This window comes from Lithobates pipiens, unplaced genomic scaffold (assembly GCF_037356315.1).
Source record: "Lithobates pipiens isolate NorthernLeopardFrog02 unplaced genomic scaffold, aLitPip1_a1.2 Scaffold_16, whole genome shotgun sequence".
Taxonomy (NCBI): domain Eukaryota; kingdom Metazoa; phylum Chordata; class Amphibia; order Anura; family Ranidae; genus Lithobates; species Lithobates pipiens.
The window spans coordinates 543,176,476-543,197,467 of record NW_027507748.1 but is presented as its reverse complement, the minus strand read 5'-3'; the positions used below and the strand labels follow the sequence as shown (position 1 = coordinate 543,197,467).

General features: G+C 46.8%; 1 protein-coding gene across 2 annotated transcripts in view; it reads left to right on the top strand.

Annotated features, from left to right (window-relative positions):
* KMT2D (lysine methyltransferase 2D) overlaps positions 1-20,992 on the top strand; it is a 210,520-nt gene that overhangs the window by 173,206 nt on the left and 16,322 nt on the right. For both annotated transcript variants that reach the window (XM_077483335.1, XM_077483334.1), the window contains 5 exons: positions 8,658-8,825; positions 8,931-9,087; positions 10,941-11,013; positions 11,127-11,302; positions 11,397-11,542. In XM_077483335.1, the coding sequence (XP_077339461.1) occupies positions 8,658-8,825; positions 8,931-9,087; positions 10,941-11,013; positions 11,127-11,302; positions 11,397-11,542 (720 nt within the window). The remainder of the gene's footprint in view (positions 1-8,657; positions 8,826-8,930; positions 9,088-10,940; positions 11,014-11,126; positions 11,303-11,396; positions 11,543-20,992) is intronic.

Genomic DNA, 20,992 nt, shown 5'->3' with positions numbered 1-20,992 from the left:
CTCAAAGCTTTAGCACTCCCACATATAAAACCTCCTACCACGTGATCCTCAATTTCTTGCTAGTGTGTTTAGGTGATGGGTGGGAGAGCAGATGATTCTTAGCATGCGCAGAGATTTATTTTACAAATACAAATTACAAACTGCACCAGGCCACTGTGGTTGAGGGTGTCTATTTTCTTTATCAGTGCCCTTCGTCTTTGTGCCTCAAGGACTGTACTCCGGACCCTATGCTAAAATGGGAGGTGGGCTGGAATTTGACTGCACTGGAACCAGCAAAGAGGTGTTGCCCCTGGGTTTTTTGAGAGTCACCTCCGGGTGCTCTACAGCAGTGGTTCTCAGCCCTGTCCTCAAGTACCCCCAACGGGCCATGTCTGCAGGTTCTTCTTTATCTTGCACAGGTGCTTTAAATCTGAGCCAATGGCTTGGTATTTTGGACAGCTATTTTATCTAAGAAACATTCCCAAAACATGGCCTGTTGGGGGTACTTGAGGACAGGGTAGAGAACCGCTGCTCTACAGGTCTGCGACTGAGATAAGATTGTGGAGCAACCCCGTCCTTGAAATTCCCCCCACCCCTTATTGGAGAGGGTATAGTACAGACTGAGGTGGACAAAGCAAACGGCTCACCCCTGGGGTTGACAAAAAGGTTGGGTAAGTCGGGTTCCAGCCCATCAGAAGATGTCCTGTGCAGTTTTTCCAGCTTCCCAAATACCTGATGAATGGAGCAGCCTTATGTATTAGCAGGCCCTTTAAGAAGGCCCCACCTAACTCCTTGTATGAGCCAGCCCTTCCCAGTGGTACGGACTCTTGTGCAGGCACCATTTTTCTTGTGCATGTGCAACTGCTATTTTGCCACTCCTATCTTTTCTAGGGCACATGCTGTTATATCCTCTGAGTTGTGAGAGACACAAGACTCTGGTCTGGAACAATGGATGTTTATTTCAGTACTCACTGTACATTGCAACATGCATCTCAGGACAGTACATCTTATGCTCCTTACATGTGCTCTAAGATGGCTACTATGCCCCTTGACCCTTGTCATCACTCCTGGGTGGAGCCAGCCTTAAAGTGACAGTACATGTGGAACCCTTCAGGTATAACACATGCGCAGGTGATATCTTCTACAGTCCAGGTGCAGTGGCCATTTCACACGGGTGTGGGCGCCATTCCTTACATAGGGCATTATAGCCAGACACATGACTTCAAATGGGTCTCTTCTACCGAACAAAGCTTGTGTGCAGTTATCACCTGAATCTGGCTATACCTTCAGGGGATAGGGCACCATGCAAAAGGTCTCCAGTTCTGATGGCTAAGGGCTATTACGAAGCACTCTATACACAAGGAAATTGACTAAGATATGGCCATTCTCTGCAGTCCCAGGCATTGTTCTGTTCCATGCTGAGGACCAGAAATCTGAGATTTCTGCCCCGATGATACAATGAAGCCTCCCCCATCCTCAGAATTGAAGGCAGCAAGATCAATTACATCAGATTCCTGCAAAAACAAACCAAGCTTTGTCAGCTCTACAGAAAAAAGGGACCCACCAGATACAATGGTCAACACAATGGCTCAGGGCAGGCTTGTCTTCAATCTTGTGCATCTGTGTAGCCACCACCGATGGCCTCAATGTCACACACTGAATCGGTCTTGCTGCCTTCTTCAAATCAAGGAAAGCCAGTACTCGAATACAAGCATAGAAAGAAAACAAAAAAAAAGAAAAAAACTTAAGCACCCTGTAAAAAGCTCCTAGCCAGTTTCCCCTTTTTATGGTGATCGGCTATTTGGAAACGATCTGGATAAAATACATCCAAAGGATCTCTGATGGGAAAAGCTCTTCTTTTTTTTTTTTTTTTTTTTTAACCAGTAAAGTTGTTCAAATATTTCTCCTTTAAGCGTGCTGCCTCTCCTGTGCCAGGGGCATCCGCCTATAGGCAGTCTCGATGGCCTCAACCGTCAGGTTCACGGGGAAGACCCCAAGGGCAGCACCAGGGTCAGAAGAGATCTTTGGGGCAGAAAGCCCACAAAGCAGGATGCTAAACCTCATGAAGGGGTGTCCCCACTCGCTCTGGTGGGGGGGGGGGGGTGTAGGCTCCTGCAATTCTCAAAGAGGAACAATGTCAAGACAGATGGATGGCTTCTGCAGTTTTCTCTAGGTTACAACTAGCGTTCCGAGAGTTTCCGTCTCCTCATTTTTTCTTAGGTCAAATGTTCCCAAGGATCCAGAGAAAAATAAGTCTTTCTGCCTCTGGATCATCTATTATCCCAGTCGGTGATATCAGAGGTTCCCTTAGTGGAACTGGGCACAGGTTTTGATTCAAACCTTTTCACGGTTCCAAAACCAAACGGAGAGGTAAGACCCATTCTAGATCTCAAAGATCTGAATCGGCACTTATACATCCGATCCTTTCGCATGGAGTCAATCCAATCGGTTGTGTCCATCCTGCAAGGAGGGGAGCTTTGGCTTCAGTCGATATCAAAGATGCATATCTCCATGTGCCAATATTTCCCGCTCACCAGAAATTTCTTGCGCTTTGAAATAGAAAATCATTATTTTCAGTTGTGTCCCTGCCATTCGGTTTAGCCACAGCACCACGATGTTCTCAAAGATTCAGGCACCTCCTTTAGCCAGATTAAGGGCTCAAGGCATAACGGTCCTAGCCTATTTAGACAATCCTACTTTTAATGGATCATTCAGTCTCAGGTATAAACCAGAGTCTGATCACAGCTGTAAACTACCTAGAATCTCTGGGTTGGAAACTCAACCTAGAAAAATCCTCCTTAAAACCATCAAGGAGATTACAGTACTTGGGGCTGGTTATAGAGACCGTACAGAAGAAGGTATTCTTACCCCAGACAAGAATCCGTTCCATTGTAGGACTAATTCAACTTATCAAAACAAAGAAAAATCCTTCCATTCAGCTGTGCATGAGATTGTTAGGGGAAATGGTGGCCTCCGTCGAGGCCGTCCCTTACGCACAGTTTTCACTCAAGACTGCTTCAAAACACCATTCTGTCAGTCTGGAATAAAAAGATTCAGGCCTTGGATTTTTCCAATATGCTTGGCTCCCGACGTAAGTCAGAGCCTAAATTGGTTGTCATCTAGCTAAAGGGAAAACCTTTTCTAACTGTATCATGTAAAGTGTTAACAACAGATGCCAGCCTTCTCGGCTGGGGAGCAGCCCTGGAAGAAGATTCTGTCCAGGGGAGATGGTCCAGGTTAGAGGACCTTGCCTATTAACATTTTGGAGATTCGGGCAGTACATCTGGCCCTAGAATCTTGGACAGTGAGATGTCAGGATTCAGTCCGACAAGGCTAGGGCTGTGGCTTACATCAGTCACCAGGGAGACACGAGAAGTCGTGTAGCCCAAAAAGAGGTGAATCGTGTTCTAGCTTGGGTAGAACACAACATTCGTTTCCTATCGGAAGTTTTCATTCCAGAAATAGAGAATTGGCAGGCGGACTGCTTGAGTCGCCAACAATTATTTCCGGGAGAATGGTCTCTTCACCCCAACATCTTCCTAGTGATATGTCAGAGAGCGGGTATTCGGGACAGGGACCTATTTGCGTCCAGATTCAACAACAAAGTAGACAACTGTGTCGGGAACAAGGGATCCGCTAGCAAGGGGAACGGATGCATTAGTCTTCCCATGGGATCAATCTTTTTTACTGTTCTATGCAATTCTGGTGTCCCAGAGACGCCCAGAAGATCATGATTTACCGAGATCATAAAGATGGCAGTAGGTGTCCTTCGGACTCTGCCATTATAGCCAGACCTTCTCGCACAAGGTCCGGTATTCCATCCTACCTTACGGATGAGAAATTTAACAGGTTTGACTGTTGAATCCCACTTTATAAAGGATCATGGGTGATCTCCTTCGGTAGTGTCTACTTTGATTAATGCCAGGAAGCTGGCTTCTAGAATCATTTACTATAGAGTCTGGAAGGCATATGTCTCCTGGTGTGGATCCAATGGTTGGCACCCCAGAAAGTATGTCATGAGTCGGACTCGATTGCCGCATGGATACCCGCGATCGTCTCACAGGGAGGAAGAACGGGGAGATGCTAATGTAAACGAGCATCTCCCCGTTCTGCCTAATGACAGTGTCACTGATCTTTGCTCCCTGTCATTGGAGGAGAGATCAGTGATGTGTCACACACAGCCACGCCCCCCACAGTTAGAAACACAGCCCAGGACACACTTAACCCCCTACACTGCCACCTAGTGGTTAACCCCTTTACTGCCATTGTCATTTACACAGGAATCGGTGCTATACAACACTGATTGCTCTATAAAAGACAATGGTCCCAAAAATGTCCGATGTGTCCGTCATGTCGCAGTCACGATAAAAATTGCTGATCGCCACCATTACTAGTAAATAAAAAAATTTATAAAAATGCCATAAAATTATCCCCTTTTTTGTAAACGCTATAACTTTTACGCAAACCAATCAATAAACGATTATTGCAATTTTTTTTATTTTTTTTTTACCAAAAATATGTAGAAGAATACATAGCCTAAACTGAGGGAAAAAAAGTTTTTTATATATATTTTTGGGGGATATTTATTATAGCAAAATGTTATTTTTTTCAAAATTGTCGCTTTTTTTTTTCCTTTGTTTATAGTGCAAAAAATTAACGCAGGGAGCCACGTCACACGACCGCGCAATTGTCAGTTAAAGCAACGCAGTGCAAAATTGCAAAAAGTGGTCTGGTCTTTGGCCAGCCAAATGGTCCGGGGCTTAAAGAGGAAGTAAACCCTGATGAGTTTACTTCCTCTTTCATTCCCTGCAAAGGCAAAGCATAATGGACTACTCTGCATCGCATAGTAGTCCATTATGTATCACTTACCTGACACAGGAGCCAGCGAAGTCACCGCTGTCCCCTGTAGTCCGCCGCATCCATCTTCTTGGTGGGATCTCGCAGCTCCGTCGCTGTCATTCGGCGAAGCCGCGATGACGTCACTCCCGCGCATGCCCAAGGGAGCCGACACGCGCGGCAGCTCCGTCGTTGAGAATGCCGCGCTCAGTGCGCTTGCGCGCTGCTGTCTATGGCGCATGCGCCGTAGACAGCGGTGCCTGTTTTCGGGCAAATATCTCCTAAACCATATAGGTTTAGGAGATATTTCTTGGACCTACAGGTAAGCCTTAATCTAGGCTTACCTGTAGGTCAAAGTGGTTTGTAAGGGTTTACAACCACTTTAAGTGGTTAAAATAAAAAAAGTTATTTTTTTTCCCACCAAAAAAATTGCGCGTGAAAAATCGCAAATACTGTGTGTTAAAAAAAAAAAAATTGCAGTACCCACTTTTTTAATCTGAAGAGCCTTTGCTTTAACCACCTCAATACAGTGCACTTACACCCCCTTCCTGACCAGACCAATTTTCAGCTTTCAGTGCTCACAGTTCGAATGACAATTACTCAGTCATGCAACACTGTACCCAAATGAAACTTGCGTCCTTTTTTTCCACACAAATAGAGCTTTCTTTTAGTGGTATTTAATCACTAGTGGGTTTTTTTATTTTTTGTGCTATAAATAAAAAAACTTACATTTTGTGAAAAAAAAAATGCCTTTTTCTTTGTTTCTGTCATAAAATTTTGCTAATTTAGTAATTTTTCTTCATAAATTTTGGCCAAAATTTATACTGCTACATATCTTTGGTAAAAATAACCCACATTAGTGTATATTATTTGGTCTTTGTGAAAGTTATAGAGTCTACAATCTATGGTGCCAATCACTGAAAATTGATCACATCTGATCAGGCCTTCAGTACATCAGGTGTATCTCATTTCTTGAGACACTAACAAGTCAGGAAAGTACAAATACCCCCTCAAATGACCCCTTTTTAGAAAGTAGACATTCCAAGGTATTAAGTAGGTAGCATGGTGAGTTTTTTTGTTTAAGTTGTAATTTTTTCCCACAATTCTTTGCAAAATGAAGATTATTTATTTATTTTTATTTTTTTTTACAAAATTGTCATATCAGGTTATTTCTCACACACAGCATATGCATACAACAAATTACACCCCAAAATACATTCTGCTACTCTTCCCGAGTATGGCGATACCACATGTGTGAGTCTTTTACACAGCATGGCCACATACTGAACCACATACATTCATCAACATTGAAGTGGCACTTTCAGACGTTCTAAGAGCAAAAATGACACATCTCATTTCACAGCCACCTATTACACTTTTGAAGGCCCTGGAGTACTAGGACAATGGAATTGCCCATAAAATGACCCCATTTTGGAACGTTAACACCCCAACGTATAATCTGTGAGGCATAATGAGTCTTTTGAACGGTTAATTTTTTTTTTCCGGAACTTTTTGGAAAATGTGGGGGGGGGGAAAATGAACACTTTTTTTTTTTTAACACAAAGTTGTCAATTTATAAGATATTTCTAACACGTAGCTTGTATATAGCAAAAATTACACCCCAAAACACATTCTCCTCCTCCCGAGTATGGCGATACCACATGTGTAGAACTTTTACACAGCCTGGCCACATACAGAGGCCGAACCTTGAAGTAGTACCTTCAGGCGTTCTAGGAGCATAAACGACACATCTCATTTCATTCCTACCTATCACACTTTTGAAGGTCCTGAACCACCAGGACAGTGAAATTACCCACAAAATGACCCCATTTTGGAAAGCAAACACCCCAACGTATATTCTATGAGGCATGGGCTGCAAATAGGTACTCGGGTACTCTGATGGGCTGCAAAAAGGTACTCTGATGGGCTCCAAATAGGTACTCAAGTACTCTAAAGGCCTAGTGACAGGTACTCTGGTGGCCTGGCGACGGGTACTCTGATGGCCTGGCGACGGGTACTCTGATGGCCTGGCGGCGGGTACTCTGATGGCCTGGCGACGGGTACTCTGATGGCCTGGCGACGGGTACTCTGATGGCCTGGCGACGGGTACTCTGATGGCCTGGCGACGGGTACTCTGATGGCCTGGCGACGGGTACTCTGATGGCCTGGCGACGGGTACTCTGATGGCCTGGCGACGGGTACTCTGATGGCCTGGCGACGGGTACTCTGATGGCCTGGCGACGGGTACTCTGATGGCCTGGCGACGGGTACTCTGATGGCCTGGCGACGGGTACTCTGATGGCCTGGCGACGGGGACTCTGATGGCCTGGCGACGGGGACTCTGATGGCCTGGCGACGGGGACTCTGATGGCCTGGCGACGGGGACTCTGATGGCCTGGCGACGGGGACTCTGATGGCCTGGCGACGGGGACTCTGATGGCCTGGCGACGGGGACTCTGATGGCCTGGCGACGGGGACTCTGATGGCCTGGCGACGGGGACTCTGATGGCCTGGCGACGGGGACTCTGATGGCCTGGCGACGGGGACTCTGATGGCCTGGCGACGGGGACTCTGATGGCCTGTCGACGGGGACTCTGATGGCCTGTCGACGGGGACTCTGATGGCCTGTCGACGGGGACTCTGATGGCCTGGCGACGGGGACTCTGATGGCCTGGCGACGGGTACTCTGATGGCCTGGCGACGGGTACTCTGATGGCCTGGTGACGGGTACTCTGATGGCCTGGTGACGGGTACTCTGATGGCCTGGTGACGGGTACTCTGATGGCCTGGTGACGGGTACTCTGATGGCCTGGTGACGGGTAATCTGATGGCCTGGTGACGGGTACTCTGATGGCCTGGTGACGGGTACTCTGATGGCCTGGTGACGGGTACTCTGATGGCCTGGTGACGGGTACTCGGGTACTCTGATTGGCCGGGACAGGTACTCGGGTACTCTGATTGGCCGGGACAGGTACTCGGGTACTCTGATTGGCCGGGACAGGTACTCGGGTACTCTGATTGGCCGGGACAGGTACTCGGGTACTCTGATTGGCCGGGACAGGTACTCGGGGTACTCTGATTGGCCGGGACAGGTACTCGGGGTACTCTGATGGGCTGTGAGTGACAGGTACTATAATGGGTGGTGACAGGTCCTCTTTATGGGGGGGAGGCGGCAATCGGTGTGCTTGATGTGTACTGTAAGCGCTAATGAGATGTTACCGCAGTCTCCTCCTCACACGGTCTGTGTTGAGAACAACCCGGTAACATCTCGTTATCGCGGTTTGTTTACATTTAGTGATCGGCTGTGAAAGGATCACAGCCGATCACGTGGGTAAACAGCCAGCCAATGGCTGTTTACCAGCGTCGGTGACAAGCAGTGTTCCTGTTCCTAGTGGTTAGAAGAGTGGGTGATGTGTGACATAATCTTCTAATGTTGTGCATAAAATGCCAGGGCAGTCCAACACCCACACACGACCCCTTTTTGGAAAGTAGACACCCTGAGCTATTTGCTGATAGGCATGTTGAGTCCATGAAATATTTTATTGACTCTAAAGGAGGGAAAGAATCACCCAAAGTTGAAAGAATTCTTGTGTGCCTTATTGGACTCCAAAGGAAATTTACGCATACAAAGTCTCATTGAATTGGTAGTTTGTATTGTCAATCGGAAGCAAAATAAAAAATTCAGATTAAGAGAAATGGTTTTCTGCAAGCCATTAGGAAATACATTTTCTGCTAGGAATGCATTTAAAAAAAATTTTTTTTTTCTTTTTTAACTTGAATGTTTCTTTACTGGAAAATGACACCATTAAAAGATGTAAACTAAAATAAATTTTGTTTTGCAGGAGCTGTCCCTATTGCCACTGGTGGAACCTTCAATCACAGCAAACTTCAGCCTGTTTGCACCATTTGGGAGCAGTAGTCCAGTTGATGGCAAAAGTCCACTGAAAGGCACTTTTGGTAGTGGAGCTCTGGATAGCATTCCAGACTACTACACTCAATTGCTTAGCAAGGTAACTTTTGATTATGCCTAGGGAGACGTCTCCTGAATTAACAGAATCGTTATTCTAGATTTTATTAAATAGTTATTACATTTTTACTTTTGTTTCCCTCTCAAGAATAACCTCAGCAATCCCCCTACACCACCTTCATCACTGCCCCCAACGCCACCTCCATCTGTGCAGCAGAAAATGGTGAATGGCGTAACAGCAGCTGAAGAACTAACGGAGACAAAGAAGGAACCTGAAAGCAGCGCTGAATCAGAGGTTAAAAAAGGTGTGATCATTTTTTGTGCCGGAGGCAGGCCATGTATTAATCAAATTTGCTTTAATAATCAACACATTTAGTGTTGGATTGGGGCATCCCCCTCGTGGAGCTATTGTGTTCTGATGATCACATGAAAAATATCCAACAGGCTGATTGTATTTCGATCGATTTTCATCACAACCAGCCTGCCCATACATTTTATCAAAGTTCAGCTGGTTCCTGCTGAACCGGCCAAACTTCGATCCATCTATGGCCAAATTGTGTTGTATGTTAGACGGGGGTTCAGATATTGCTTACAAATCACTTGGCATTGTTGAAACCTGCACAGATACATGTCTGTTCTCTGCAACTTTTGAGTGAAATACGTTGCATAGTTCTGTTATTTGTAAGAAATTGTGTTTTCAATACCTTGACTTTTTAAACATTTGAACAGGCACTCATTTTACATCTTGATTCAAATAGTGCCTACTAAAAGTGATGTACTTGAACAAATGGCACATACAATGTATATGTTGTATTCATTTTTATGATCAAATTAACAAACATTTTTGTTTATTTGTCATATGGAAAAAGCACACCACTTCACATCCATGAAATTAGAATCCAGCATTCCAAAATTACTGTAGGTGCCAATGATTAGAACCTCCTTAGGGTAGTATGCAGGTTGAACTGGTCTAATTTGTGCCTTGTGCACACATGTTCTAAATACTGAACCTTAACACACGCATTAAAGGAGCATTAAAAAGACCACCCCGTGCCACCCTTTTTTTTTTTTTTATGGCTGTTGTCATCCGAACACTTGACTGGAAGGAATAGAGATGCTTTAACTCCTTCCAAACATCACATGTTGCTTCATATTTGAAGCGCAGCCACGCGATGCATCGCAAACACTTTGTGTTTTCGTATTGTGAACAGCACTGTGTGCTGTCCATAGTATCAATTGCAGACTGCTTTCTTAGGAGTCTGAGGTGAGTTAAAACACGCCACAAACTCCTGTTTTTAATGCCAGTGTGAACAGGGCCTTAAAGCTTTGACATCTAGTGTCTGGTGGTGTTCGATATTGATGTGTGGTTTCAAAATTCAAGATCAATAGAGTTCCCTAAAGTCCTCAGAGAGTTTGTGGATGCTTAGGAGTCTGGTTGGGAATTTAAAAAGGTCGCCAAATGATTTGCAAGCAAGGATTACACTGTTGGTAAAATATTCTGCAAGTGGTGTAGATTTCAAACAGTTGCTAATTTTAGTAGGGAAAGGAAGTTCTAAAAGTCACACATCACAGCAAAACCCTGTAAAGAGGTGTATGACAGCCTCAGCCCGGGCTCCAACCAGGCCATGCCCTACTAACGCAATTCATTCCACCCCTGGAGCATAACTATGAGGAATTGCTAATTTTGTTGCGAACTGGCCAGCCAAGCAAATTCAACCCAAGAGCTAGCTGACTAATGTCAAAAAGACTTCCCCCAAGAACCCCACAATTTCATTGCAGGGCGTAGAGACAATTCTTGCAACAATAGACATGTTTTATCAGAAACATGATTACACCTATTCAGCCCGAATGAGAGCTGTGTTAATAAAGCCTTTTGCTGTCCATAAAGAAGTTTAGAGTAAGGCTACAGTTTGCCATCGAAAACATATAGGCAAAATACAGTACAGGCCTTCTGCAACACTGCTGACGACTGATCATGTTTGATGTTTTCATGTTTACTGCAAGTTAAAGATAGTATTTTACATAACTGCATTTTTAAATTTGCAGTGTATACATTGTCAGCACCCCATGAGTTTCTGGACATTTTTACTGGTGCTATAGGCTAGCATGCAAAGCTTGTAATCATGAAAGCACCCTCATGTTTTTTCCTTTCTTCCAGGTTCAGATGAGCGCAACTTGGACCTTTTGGCTGCCCTTCCCACTCCCCCACACAACCAGAGTGAAGATGTTAGGTAAAGAGAGACTTTTAGATCTAAAAGGATTTCCTGCATTTATTAGTGAATAAATCATGTATAGAGTCTTTTGTAAGAATAGTATGTTCTAGTGTGCGACTTTGTTTCTTTAGGATGGAAAGTGATGAAGAAAGTGATTCTCCTGACAGTATTGTGCCAGCTTCCTCCCCTGAAAGTATTCTTGGAGAGGACACACAACGGTTCCCTTCATTGTGTGATGTGAAAGAGGAGGAGGAAGAACGTGCTTTATCTCCAGTGATACCACTTATTCCACGTTGTGCCATACCAGGTCAGTTCCTGAATGGTTTGTTCTTTTGATTTTTAAATTGCACAGTTTGCAGTACTTTTATAATTGTTCTAATTTCAATGTCTTTGTGATGCAGTGTTTCCAGATGTGAAAGAGGCTTTATCTGTGCCACCAGAGTGCTCTGATAAAATATTGAATTCTGCTGGAGGAGCCATATCGTGGGATAAGGGCAAAAGTAGCGAGGTCTCGGTTATGCTGACAGTATCTGCAGCAGCAGCAAAGGTAGATGAACCTGGTCAAACAGATGTTACCTTACTAGTTAATCACTATATAGTTTTAATGAAATCTATGGCAATTTTTCTCACTTTTTTTTTCAGTCAAAGTACCCTTTAAAATTATGCACAATCTTAAGAAACCCCATTCTAAAATGTAAAAAAAATGGAATTACGTACCGGTAATGTCCTTTTCCAGGAGTCTTTCAGGACAGCCACCTTAGAGAGACACCGGCTCCTCCCCTCTGAGGAAACACCGCCTTCAATTTCATAATTTAAGCCTCCTCCTCCCTTCGTTCCTCAGTTCTTCCAGAGTACCTCCGGCCAAACTGGGGAGACACAAGAACACGTCAAACAAATAAACTTTTTAAGTCTTACCTGACGATCTCATGCAATGAGTTCCCGATGATCTGCAACAATTTGGGTGGGAACCGGTGCTGTCCTGAAAGACTCCTGGAAAAGGACATTACCGGTACGTAATTCCATTTTTCCCCAATCGTCTTTCAGGACAGCCACCTTAGAGAGGATAAGCGAGTATATTACCTTAGGGTGGGACTACTGCCTGTAGCACCTTTCGACCAAAGGCTTGGTCTTTGGCTGACAGAAGATCCAGTCTATAGTGTCTCACAAACGTAGAAAAACTGGACCACGTTGCAGCTCTACAGATCTGTTCCGGAGACGCACCAGCCCACTCTGCCTGAGAAGTTGCCACGGCCCTGGTTGAGTGTGCTCTAATGCCCGCTGGAGGATCTAATCCCCCTGCCACGTATGCCTGCCCAATGGCTAACCTTAACCATCTAGCTATGGTACGTCTAGAGGCTTTGGAACCCTTCCTGGCCCCTGAAAATAAAACAAAAAGTGAATCTGTCTTTCTGAACTGACTTGTGCAGTCTAAATAATAAAGAACACATCTTCTAACATCTAGTCTGTGAAACATGTGTTCCTGTTCTCTAACTGGATTTGAACAAAATGTAGGTAGCACGATCTCCTGCATCCTGTGGAAACTAGAAGCTACCTTAGGCAAAAAGGCCGGATCTATCTTCAAAACCAGACGATCCGGAAAAGCCTGAAAAAAGGGAGCCCTGACAGAAAGGGCTTCGAGTTCACTTACTCTTCTTGCTGTAGTGATCGCTACCAAAAACACCGTTTTGAGAGTGATCAGCTTTAATGAGCAAGATTCTAACGGCTCAAAAGGTTCCCCTGTGAGAACCTGTAAAACTAAAGAAAGATCCCAAACCGGGAAGGGGGAGCTTGAAGCTGGTCTTTGCCTACCTAGGGCCCTGAAGAACCTTACGACCCAAGGATCTGACGCTAGATGTTTCTCTAAAAACACGCTCAAAGCGGAAACCTGAGCTTTTAGTGTTCCAAGCGCTAACCCCTTATCCGCCCCTGCCTGTAGGAACTCTAGAACGGCTATAGGGCTATGCACGTTGAAGGAACCCTCTGAACACCAGTTGTTAAACCGTTTCCATACCTTTAAGTAAATGGACTGGGTTTCCTTTTTCCTACAGTTTAGAAGAGTGGCTACCAACCGGTCTGAGAAGCCCTTGGCTTTTAGCAATTCTTCCTCAGAAGCCACGCTGCCAGGTTCCATCGTCCTACCTGAGGGCAGAACACCGGACCTTGAGACAGGAGATCCTCCTGCACTGGGAGAATCCAGGGGGGTTCTACAGACAGGCCCTTCAAGATCGAGAACCACGGCCTCCTGGGCCAGTGAGGTGCAATTAGAATTAGGGTAGTGTTCTCCACTTGAAATTTCCTTAATACTGCTGGAATGAGCACTGGAGGGGGGAAAGCATAGCACCTGGAGAAACCCCAACTCTGTGCTAGTGCGTCCACCGCCAATGCCCCGTCCCCCCTGTTTATGGAGAAGAACGTTGCTACCTTCGCATTTTCCCTTGCGGCAAAGAGATCTATTGCAGGAATCCCCCATCTCCGGGTGATCATTTCGAATATTTCCTGCTTGAGAACCCAATTGCCTTCTCTCAGAGTTCTCCTGCTGAGAAAATCTGCCACCTGATTTTGTTCTCCCTTCAAGTGGACTGCTGAAAGGGACAGGATATTTGCTTCGGCCCATCTGAGGATGGCTTCCGCTAGGGCCCATAAGGACTTGCTCCTGGTGCCCCCCTGTCTGTTGATGTAAGCTACCACCGAGGAGTTGTCCGACCTTACCCTTACGTGATTCCCCCGAAGCTCCTTCTGAAAGGTTCTGAGAGCTAGATCTACTGCCCTCAGCTCCCTCCAATTCGAGGATCTCCTCGAGTCCCTCTTTTCCCAAATACCCTGTATTAATTGGGAGTCTAGGTGTGCCCCCCAACCTGAGCTGCTTGCATCGGTCGTGACCACCCTGGAGGTTGGCATGACCCACTCTAGACCTTGGGACAAATTTGCTCCCTTCCTCCACCACCAGAGGGACCTCTTTACCTGATCTGGAATCGAAACCAGAGAATCCAAAGATTCCTGGCTGTGATCCCAAACCTTCAGCACAAATAATTGTAGAGGGCGGTAATGTAACCCTGCCCACTGAACCGCTGGAAGAGCGGATGTCAGCAACCCTAGCGCTGACATGATCTTCCTTATGGAGATCTGGTGGTTGCCCTGAAGACACAACAGAGCCCTGTCTATCTTTTGAATTTTTTCCAAAGGAAGAAAGACCCTTTGTACTGTTGAGTCCAACTCGTACCCTAGGAAAGTGACCCTCTGGGAAGGGATTAAGTTGGATTTCTCCAGGTTCAGGAGCCAACCCAGGCTTAATAACAGGTTTCTTGTGACCTGTAAATCCTGAATTAATTGTGCTGGGGAAGGGGCAAACAGAAGGAGATCGTCGAGATATGCGATCACCGAGATTCCCCTGAGACGCAGAAATGCCAGAACTTCTGCCATCACTTTGGTGAAGATTCGGGGGGAAGAGGATAGTCCGAAAGGAAGCGCTCTGAACTGAAGGTGTAGTACTTCCATTGGAGTTCTCACTGCCAGTCTGAGAAAACGCTGGTGGGACTCTGCGATTGGAATATGCAGGTATGCATCTTTCAGATCTATTGATGCCATGAAGCAGTTCGGAGGTAGGAGTGCTTTTACTGAGTAAACCGAATCCATCCGAAACCTTCTGTAGGTAACTGAGACATTCAGGGGCTTCAGGTTCAGGATGAGCCTGAACTTTCCCGAAGGCTTGCGAATCACGAAGACGTGAGAGTAGAAGCCTCTGCTTGTCTCTCCTTCTGGAACCCGTACTACCACCTCCTGTTCTTCCAACTCCTGAAGAGAGGAAAGAAGGGCAGATGATTTTTCTGCGCATTTTGGCAGCTCGGTGACAAGGAACCTCAGAGGAGGGAGTTCCGAAAACTCCAAATGGTAACCTCCTCTGACGATCCCCAAGACAAACTGATTGGAGGAAATCATTTCCCACTGTGGGAGGAAGGCCCCCAATCTTCCTCCCACCGTGACCCTGTCACTGAGATTTTTTGGGCTGTTCAGGAGGGCGAAAAATTGCTCCCCCGGGTCCCTTGCTTTTGAGTCCCCAACTTTTCTTCTGCTGAACCGTACGGGGTGGTACAACCCTTTTCTGGGGACGAGTCTTTCTTTTGGCTTGTTCCCCAATTTTCCTTTTAACAGGAAAGGCCTTTCTTTTGTCTGCTGTGCGATCTAGCACTGCTTCAAGGCCTGGTCCAAACAGTAGATCTCCTGTAAAGGGGATTCCACAAAGTTTAAGTTTGGATGCATTGTCTCCAGGCCAGGTCTTCAACCATAAGGCTCTCCTGGCAGAGTTGGTCAGGGCCAAGGACCTTGCCGACATCCTCACGGATTCCGCCGAAGCGTCCGCTATGTAGGCTATCCCTTTAAGAAGCATGGGAAAGGAGGATAGAATAGTCTCCTTTGCTGTCCCTGCTTCAATGTGTGCGCTAATCTGGGTGAGCCAATACTCCATGTTACGGGCCACCACCGTGGATGCCATGGCTGGCTTAAGATTTCCCTGTGACGAATCCCAGGCCTTCTTAAGAAGGTAATCCATCCTTCGATCCATAGGGTTAGACAGTACCCCCATATCCTCAAAAGATAGATCAGTGTGTCTGGACACCTGGGAAAAAGCAGCGTCTAGTCTGGGAGATTTATTCCAGACGAGAGTCTCTTCCTCCGAAAAAGGAAACCTACGTCTTAATGCCCCAGAAAAGAAAGGTTTCCTTTCGGGATCCCGCCATTCCTTCTTGATGGTATCGATCAAGACGTCATGCACTGGGAACACCCGCTTCTTTTGTTCCCCCATGCCCTTGTACATCCGATCATGGAGTGACAATGTCTTAGTTTCTTCTTGAATACCTAAAGTGGTATGAATCGCTCCCAAGAGCTCATCCACATCCTCCAGGGAAAGCTTATACCGCGAGATTCTGCTGGATTCCCCATCCAGCATCTCTGCGTCAGACTCCCCCTGGGAGTCTGAAACGACACTGTCAATTTCCTCCTCAGCTTCCTCCCTGGGACCCTCTGAACTCTCTCCCCTTGCAGGAGGAACATCCACAGGGCTGGATGGTACACTCTGCTGCGCTGGTGTAGGAGTGCTCGGAGGCTGGGGCCACTGAAAACTGGAAAAAAAGTTTTGGAAGGACTGAAAGGTACCAGAGAGTTCCTTCATAGAAGCTACCAGATCTGCACCCTGCTCTACTGCCTGTTCCTTAAGTAAATCCTCAATACATTGTTTGCAAATAGCTTTAGACCAAGAGTCTCCCATAGACGTTCTACACGAAGGGCACTTCTTCTTAGAACCATGGGGGGACTTGCTCGTGGCTTTCTGAAAGACACAAAATACAGGAAGGGGCAGCATGAGCCTAAAAAACAGCAACACCAGCGCTACATAGAGGACCACCGGGAGTGCCCCCCCTAGGATCAACCATCACCAGGATCCCAGACACACTACCCTTCCCCCCGACCACCAAGGAGGAACACCAGTGGAGCTACTGGATACAAGTAAGGGAACACCTCCCCAGGTTTCCTCTTACCTTCGAGTGGCTGGTGCTATTATCTCCAGGAGTTTTTGAAGCCTCTGCCTCGGACATTCTCCCGTTGAGGAAGCGTGGTACGAATGCGCCTCTAACAGCTACCTGTGCAACTGTGAAAAGAGAGGCCGCACCAGCCGAACGCTAGGTTCCCTTTCACGTGCCGCGTCCGGAACCGGAAGACGCGGATCGAACGAAGGGGTCCGCCCCCACCGGAACTGACGTCGCCCGCCTACCGGTCCGGCTTCCAGCTCCCAGCCGGCTGCGTACACAGGGGGGCCCTGGACGCCTTCGTTCAGCACCCCACTGGGCGAAACGCAAGGATGAACCTCTCCAAAGACTTCCTGCTTTCCCCAAGCGAAGATTGGAGTGCGTGTAAAGGTCAGTCGAGTATTCAGCTTCCCCAGCCGACTGGACTGTTTGTTCCGTTGAAACCCCCGCGGGTGAACGAACGGACGACCCCATAAACTTCCCGCTTTCCCCAAGCGGAGTTTAGGGTATATGGACAGTACGAACACTTCAGCTCCCCGCTGATAGGACTGTCCTGGACCGACCGATGAACGGTCGGATAGCCGAACGGGGCCAGGGCTCCGCTCGGGTGGCTTCAGTTTCACCAACCGAATTTAGCCTAAGGTTCCTTGGCGATGTCTCCCCGCCGGAGGAAACACCATAACTGAGGAACGAAGGGAGGAGGAGGCTTAAATTATGAAATTGAAGGCGGTGTTTCCTCAGAGGGGAGGAGCCGGTGTCTCTCTAAGGTGGCTGTCCTGAAAGACGATTGGGGAAACTAATTTCTCCATCTTTCATTGACTGACACAGCAGCTTTTCTTGACCTTAGGGTTATATCGCCCGTTTAGGAGAGGACTAGGCAGAAAGTGTTAAAAACAGCAACATCAGGCGGCGGTCCTACTGGCTTTAACCCCTCACACTGCATCCAGCAGCTCAGTTTTTTTTCTGCCTAGTGCAGGAGAAGGACCTGGCTCCCGGTGGGACCATTGGTCCTGGGAATTTTTTATTTTTTCTGCTTTTTTGATCCTGTGATCTACAATCAACAGCCGGCCTGGGTGACAGGCTGGATAATATAGATCCTTGTAGTCTCCCCAGCCTGGCCATCAAGCGTGAACAGGCCCTATCTATGCTCTGGGTCAGCTACAACATGCCCCGTCTAATCCAGGGATGGCCGGTGAGGTATATGCTCCGGGGCACACATTGCCCGTGCTACTGCTGTCTGTGTCAGTGTGTCTTGGCCGGCAGCCACCACGTACTGCTCAGGTGATAGGTCTGTCTGTGGAATGCATCCAGCAGTCCCTGCAGGAGGGGTAAGTATAGTTCCACCTGTCTCGGCAGGATGGAGCAGCTTGGGCATTCCCTGGGAGTTCAACTAGGGGGTCTCTCATTCTCCCTTTCTTCTCTCCCTGTCCCTTCCCTACTCTCCATGCTATGGGCTGCTGTTTGACTGGGCACATGGGAGTGCAGTGCACGTACCTGGGGGGGGGGGGCTCTGGGTCCTGCTAATCGGGTGGCCCTGTTTGGGGAAGTACAGGACCTGCTGCTGCTGCACAGGTTGATAGTGCCTGTACCGACGCTGGAAAGGATTTAGGGATTCTACTCCAATCTGTTTGTAGTCCCAAAGAAGGAAGGGGTCCGTCTGGTCCTGGACCTCAAGGCCCTCAACAACTTTGTGAAAGTACAAAGGTTCAGGATGGAATTTGAGCGCTCAGTGGTTGCTGCACTCCACCAGGGGCATATTCTGGCATCCCTGGACATCAAGGGCGTATACTTGCATGTCCCCATATGCATCAAGCATCAGAAGTTTCTGCTATTTGCGGTCGAGGACGAGCACAACCAATTTGTAGCTCTACCTTTTGGCCTGGCGTCAGCACCGGTCTTCACCAAGGTGCTAGCCCCAATTTTGGCTTTGCTAAGGCAGCGAGGGATCACAATCGTGGGTTACCTGGACGACCTCCTCCTGAGGGCAGCTTCCGCCTCAGAATTAAGGGAGGATGTGGCCATTGCCATGCAAACTCTTCGGGAGTTTGGTTGGGTACTGAACCTACAGAAGTCGGTGTTGGTTTCGACTCAATGCCTGGAGTACTTGCCTGCTTCTGGACTCCTCGGAGGCGAGAGTCTTTCTTCCTTTGGACAAGCTGCAAACTCTTCAAGCTGCGGTGAAGTTGTTGGTGTCTGCAGGTGGTCGTTGCTGCGAGTCCTGGGTCTCATGGTAGCCATTTTTTGAGGCAGTACTGTATGCTCAATTCCACACAAGTTTTTTTTTTTTTTTTTTTTAGCGACTCATTTGTTGGTGAGTACGTTTGTTCAGGGGGTTCGACATGTGGCCCCACCGGTTCGACCACAGCTACCTTCGTGGGATTCCCTTATTGACACTTTCAGAAAGTAGTCTTTTCTAGTGGCTATTACATCTGCCCAGAGGGTTTGAGTGGGCGGCCTTGTCTTGCAAGTCTCCCTACTTGATCCTCCACAGTGATAAGGCGGTGCTGTGTCCACACTCTGCGGGTGTATCTGTCTGCTATGGCTCCTTTTCGGAGGTCGGACTTGTTTGTATCGGTGGCTGGTCCGAAGAAGGGACTGGCGGTCTCATTGGCCACCATCTCTTGGTGTATCAGACAGATGGTAGTTCAGGCTTATGCCATAAGGGGATGATGGGCGCCTCCCTTTCCTGTCACTGCGCATTCTACCAGGACAATTGGTGCCTCATGGGCTTTCCGACATCAAGCGTCCATTTCCCAGGTGTGTAAGGCAGCGACCCAGTCGTCCGTTCACATTTTCTCAAAATTTTACAAGGTGCTTGCTTCGGCCGCAAGGTTTTGCAGGCAGCTGTTTAAGGTTGCAACTATTCCGTTGAGGAGCTCTGGTTGTATGAGTGGAGTTATTGTTGTTGTTTGCTCTTCCAACCCCTCGTTTTCTTTGACACTGCTTGGGGACGTCCCTAAGGTCAAGAAGAGCTGCTGTTGTGTCCGTCAATAAACGATAGAGAGAATACGATTTTTGTACTCGCCATAAAATCCTTTTATCTGAAGTTCATTGACGGACACAGCACCCATCCCTCCTATTACTGCTTTTGACGAACTGAGCTGCTGGATGCAGTGTGAGGGGTTATAGCCAGTAGGACTGCCCCCTGGGCGGTACTGTGCAAGTGTTGCTGTTTTTAACACTTTATGCCTAGTCCTCTCTTAAAGGGGCGATATAACCCTAAGGTCAAGAAGAGCTGCTGTGTCCATCAATGAACTTCAGGGAAAAGGATTTTACGGTGAGTACAAAAATCCTATTATCCACACATGTAGGACTCCCAATGTAATTTATTCTTCCAAAGCAAACACACCTTTGTACACTGGTACTGACTAGTATTCCTCTTCCTCATTTAGCTAGTGTGACCTCAGAGGCAGGGGAGGGGCAAACAAGGATTTTGTGCAGGTGCCTGACATCCTCCTCATCAACAGGTGTCATTGGTTTGTGCCGGAGAATAGAAAGTTGTAATGGTGCGCAATGAAAACCTGTGGCATTGTGTAACTAAAAGACAGGCTTGATCCAACCTCTGGTTTATATACAATTTTTGGAAAATTGTTTACAAACTGTTTTTATTTTGGGTAAGGTCATAGTACAAATTTTGACAGTGGTAGATGATGTACAAGTGAAAGATTCATTTAGATAATACATTATTACTGAGTAAAGATATATCATGTGACAAGATGCACACATTGGATTATAAATCTATATAACATTTGCGGGGAAGGAACTGTAGGTGTGCTTAAATAAAATAACAGTAGTGAACATTACACCAATAGTGAGGCACCCTGGTTGAAAAAGGCTGATCTATTGGCATGTTAGTGGTTTAATATACATTTTGATATAGACAGAACACACACGCACTGCACTTACACACGTACTCACACACACAATCACACACGCACTCACACACACAATCACACACACACTCACACACACACTCACACACACACACACTCACACACACACTCACACACACACTCACACACACACACTCACACACACACACTCACACACACACACTCACACACACACACTCACACACACACTCACACACACACTTACACACACGCGCATGTTTTCCAGGCAATCCTTATCTACAATCTATTTGCAGTGCGGGAAAAAACACAGACAATAGGACATTACAGGAGTTGTTAGACACGCTGTATTATGTCCATTGACACATAAGTAGTTCAGGAACAGATATGAGATATTCTGTACATGAGCTAATACAAGATAACCAACCAACTTAAACACCATCTGGTGCATTGGAGCCATAGTCCTGCCCTAAAACGCTACTCAGATTGGTATCATGAGAGGTCAGTATTTAACAGCTCTACCACACAGGGGGAACAGAACATTTAGGGTGTGGACCATTAAAACATATTGTGCAGGACTCCTCTAAATCAGTGTTTTTCAACCTTTCTCCCTATCCCCCTCTAGAATAT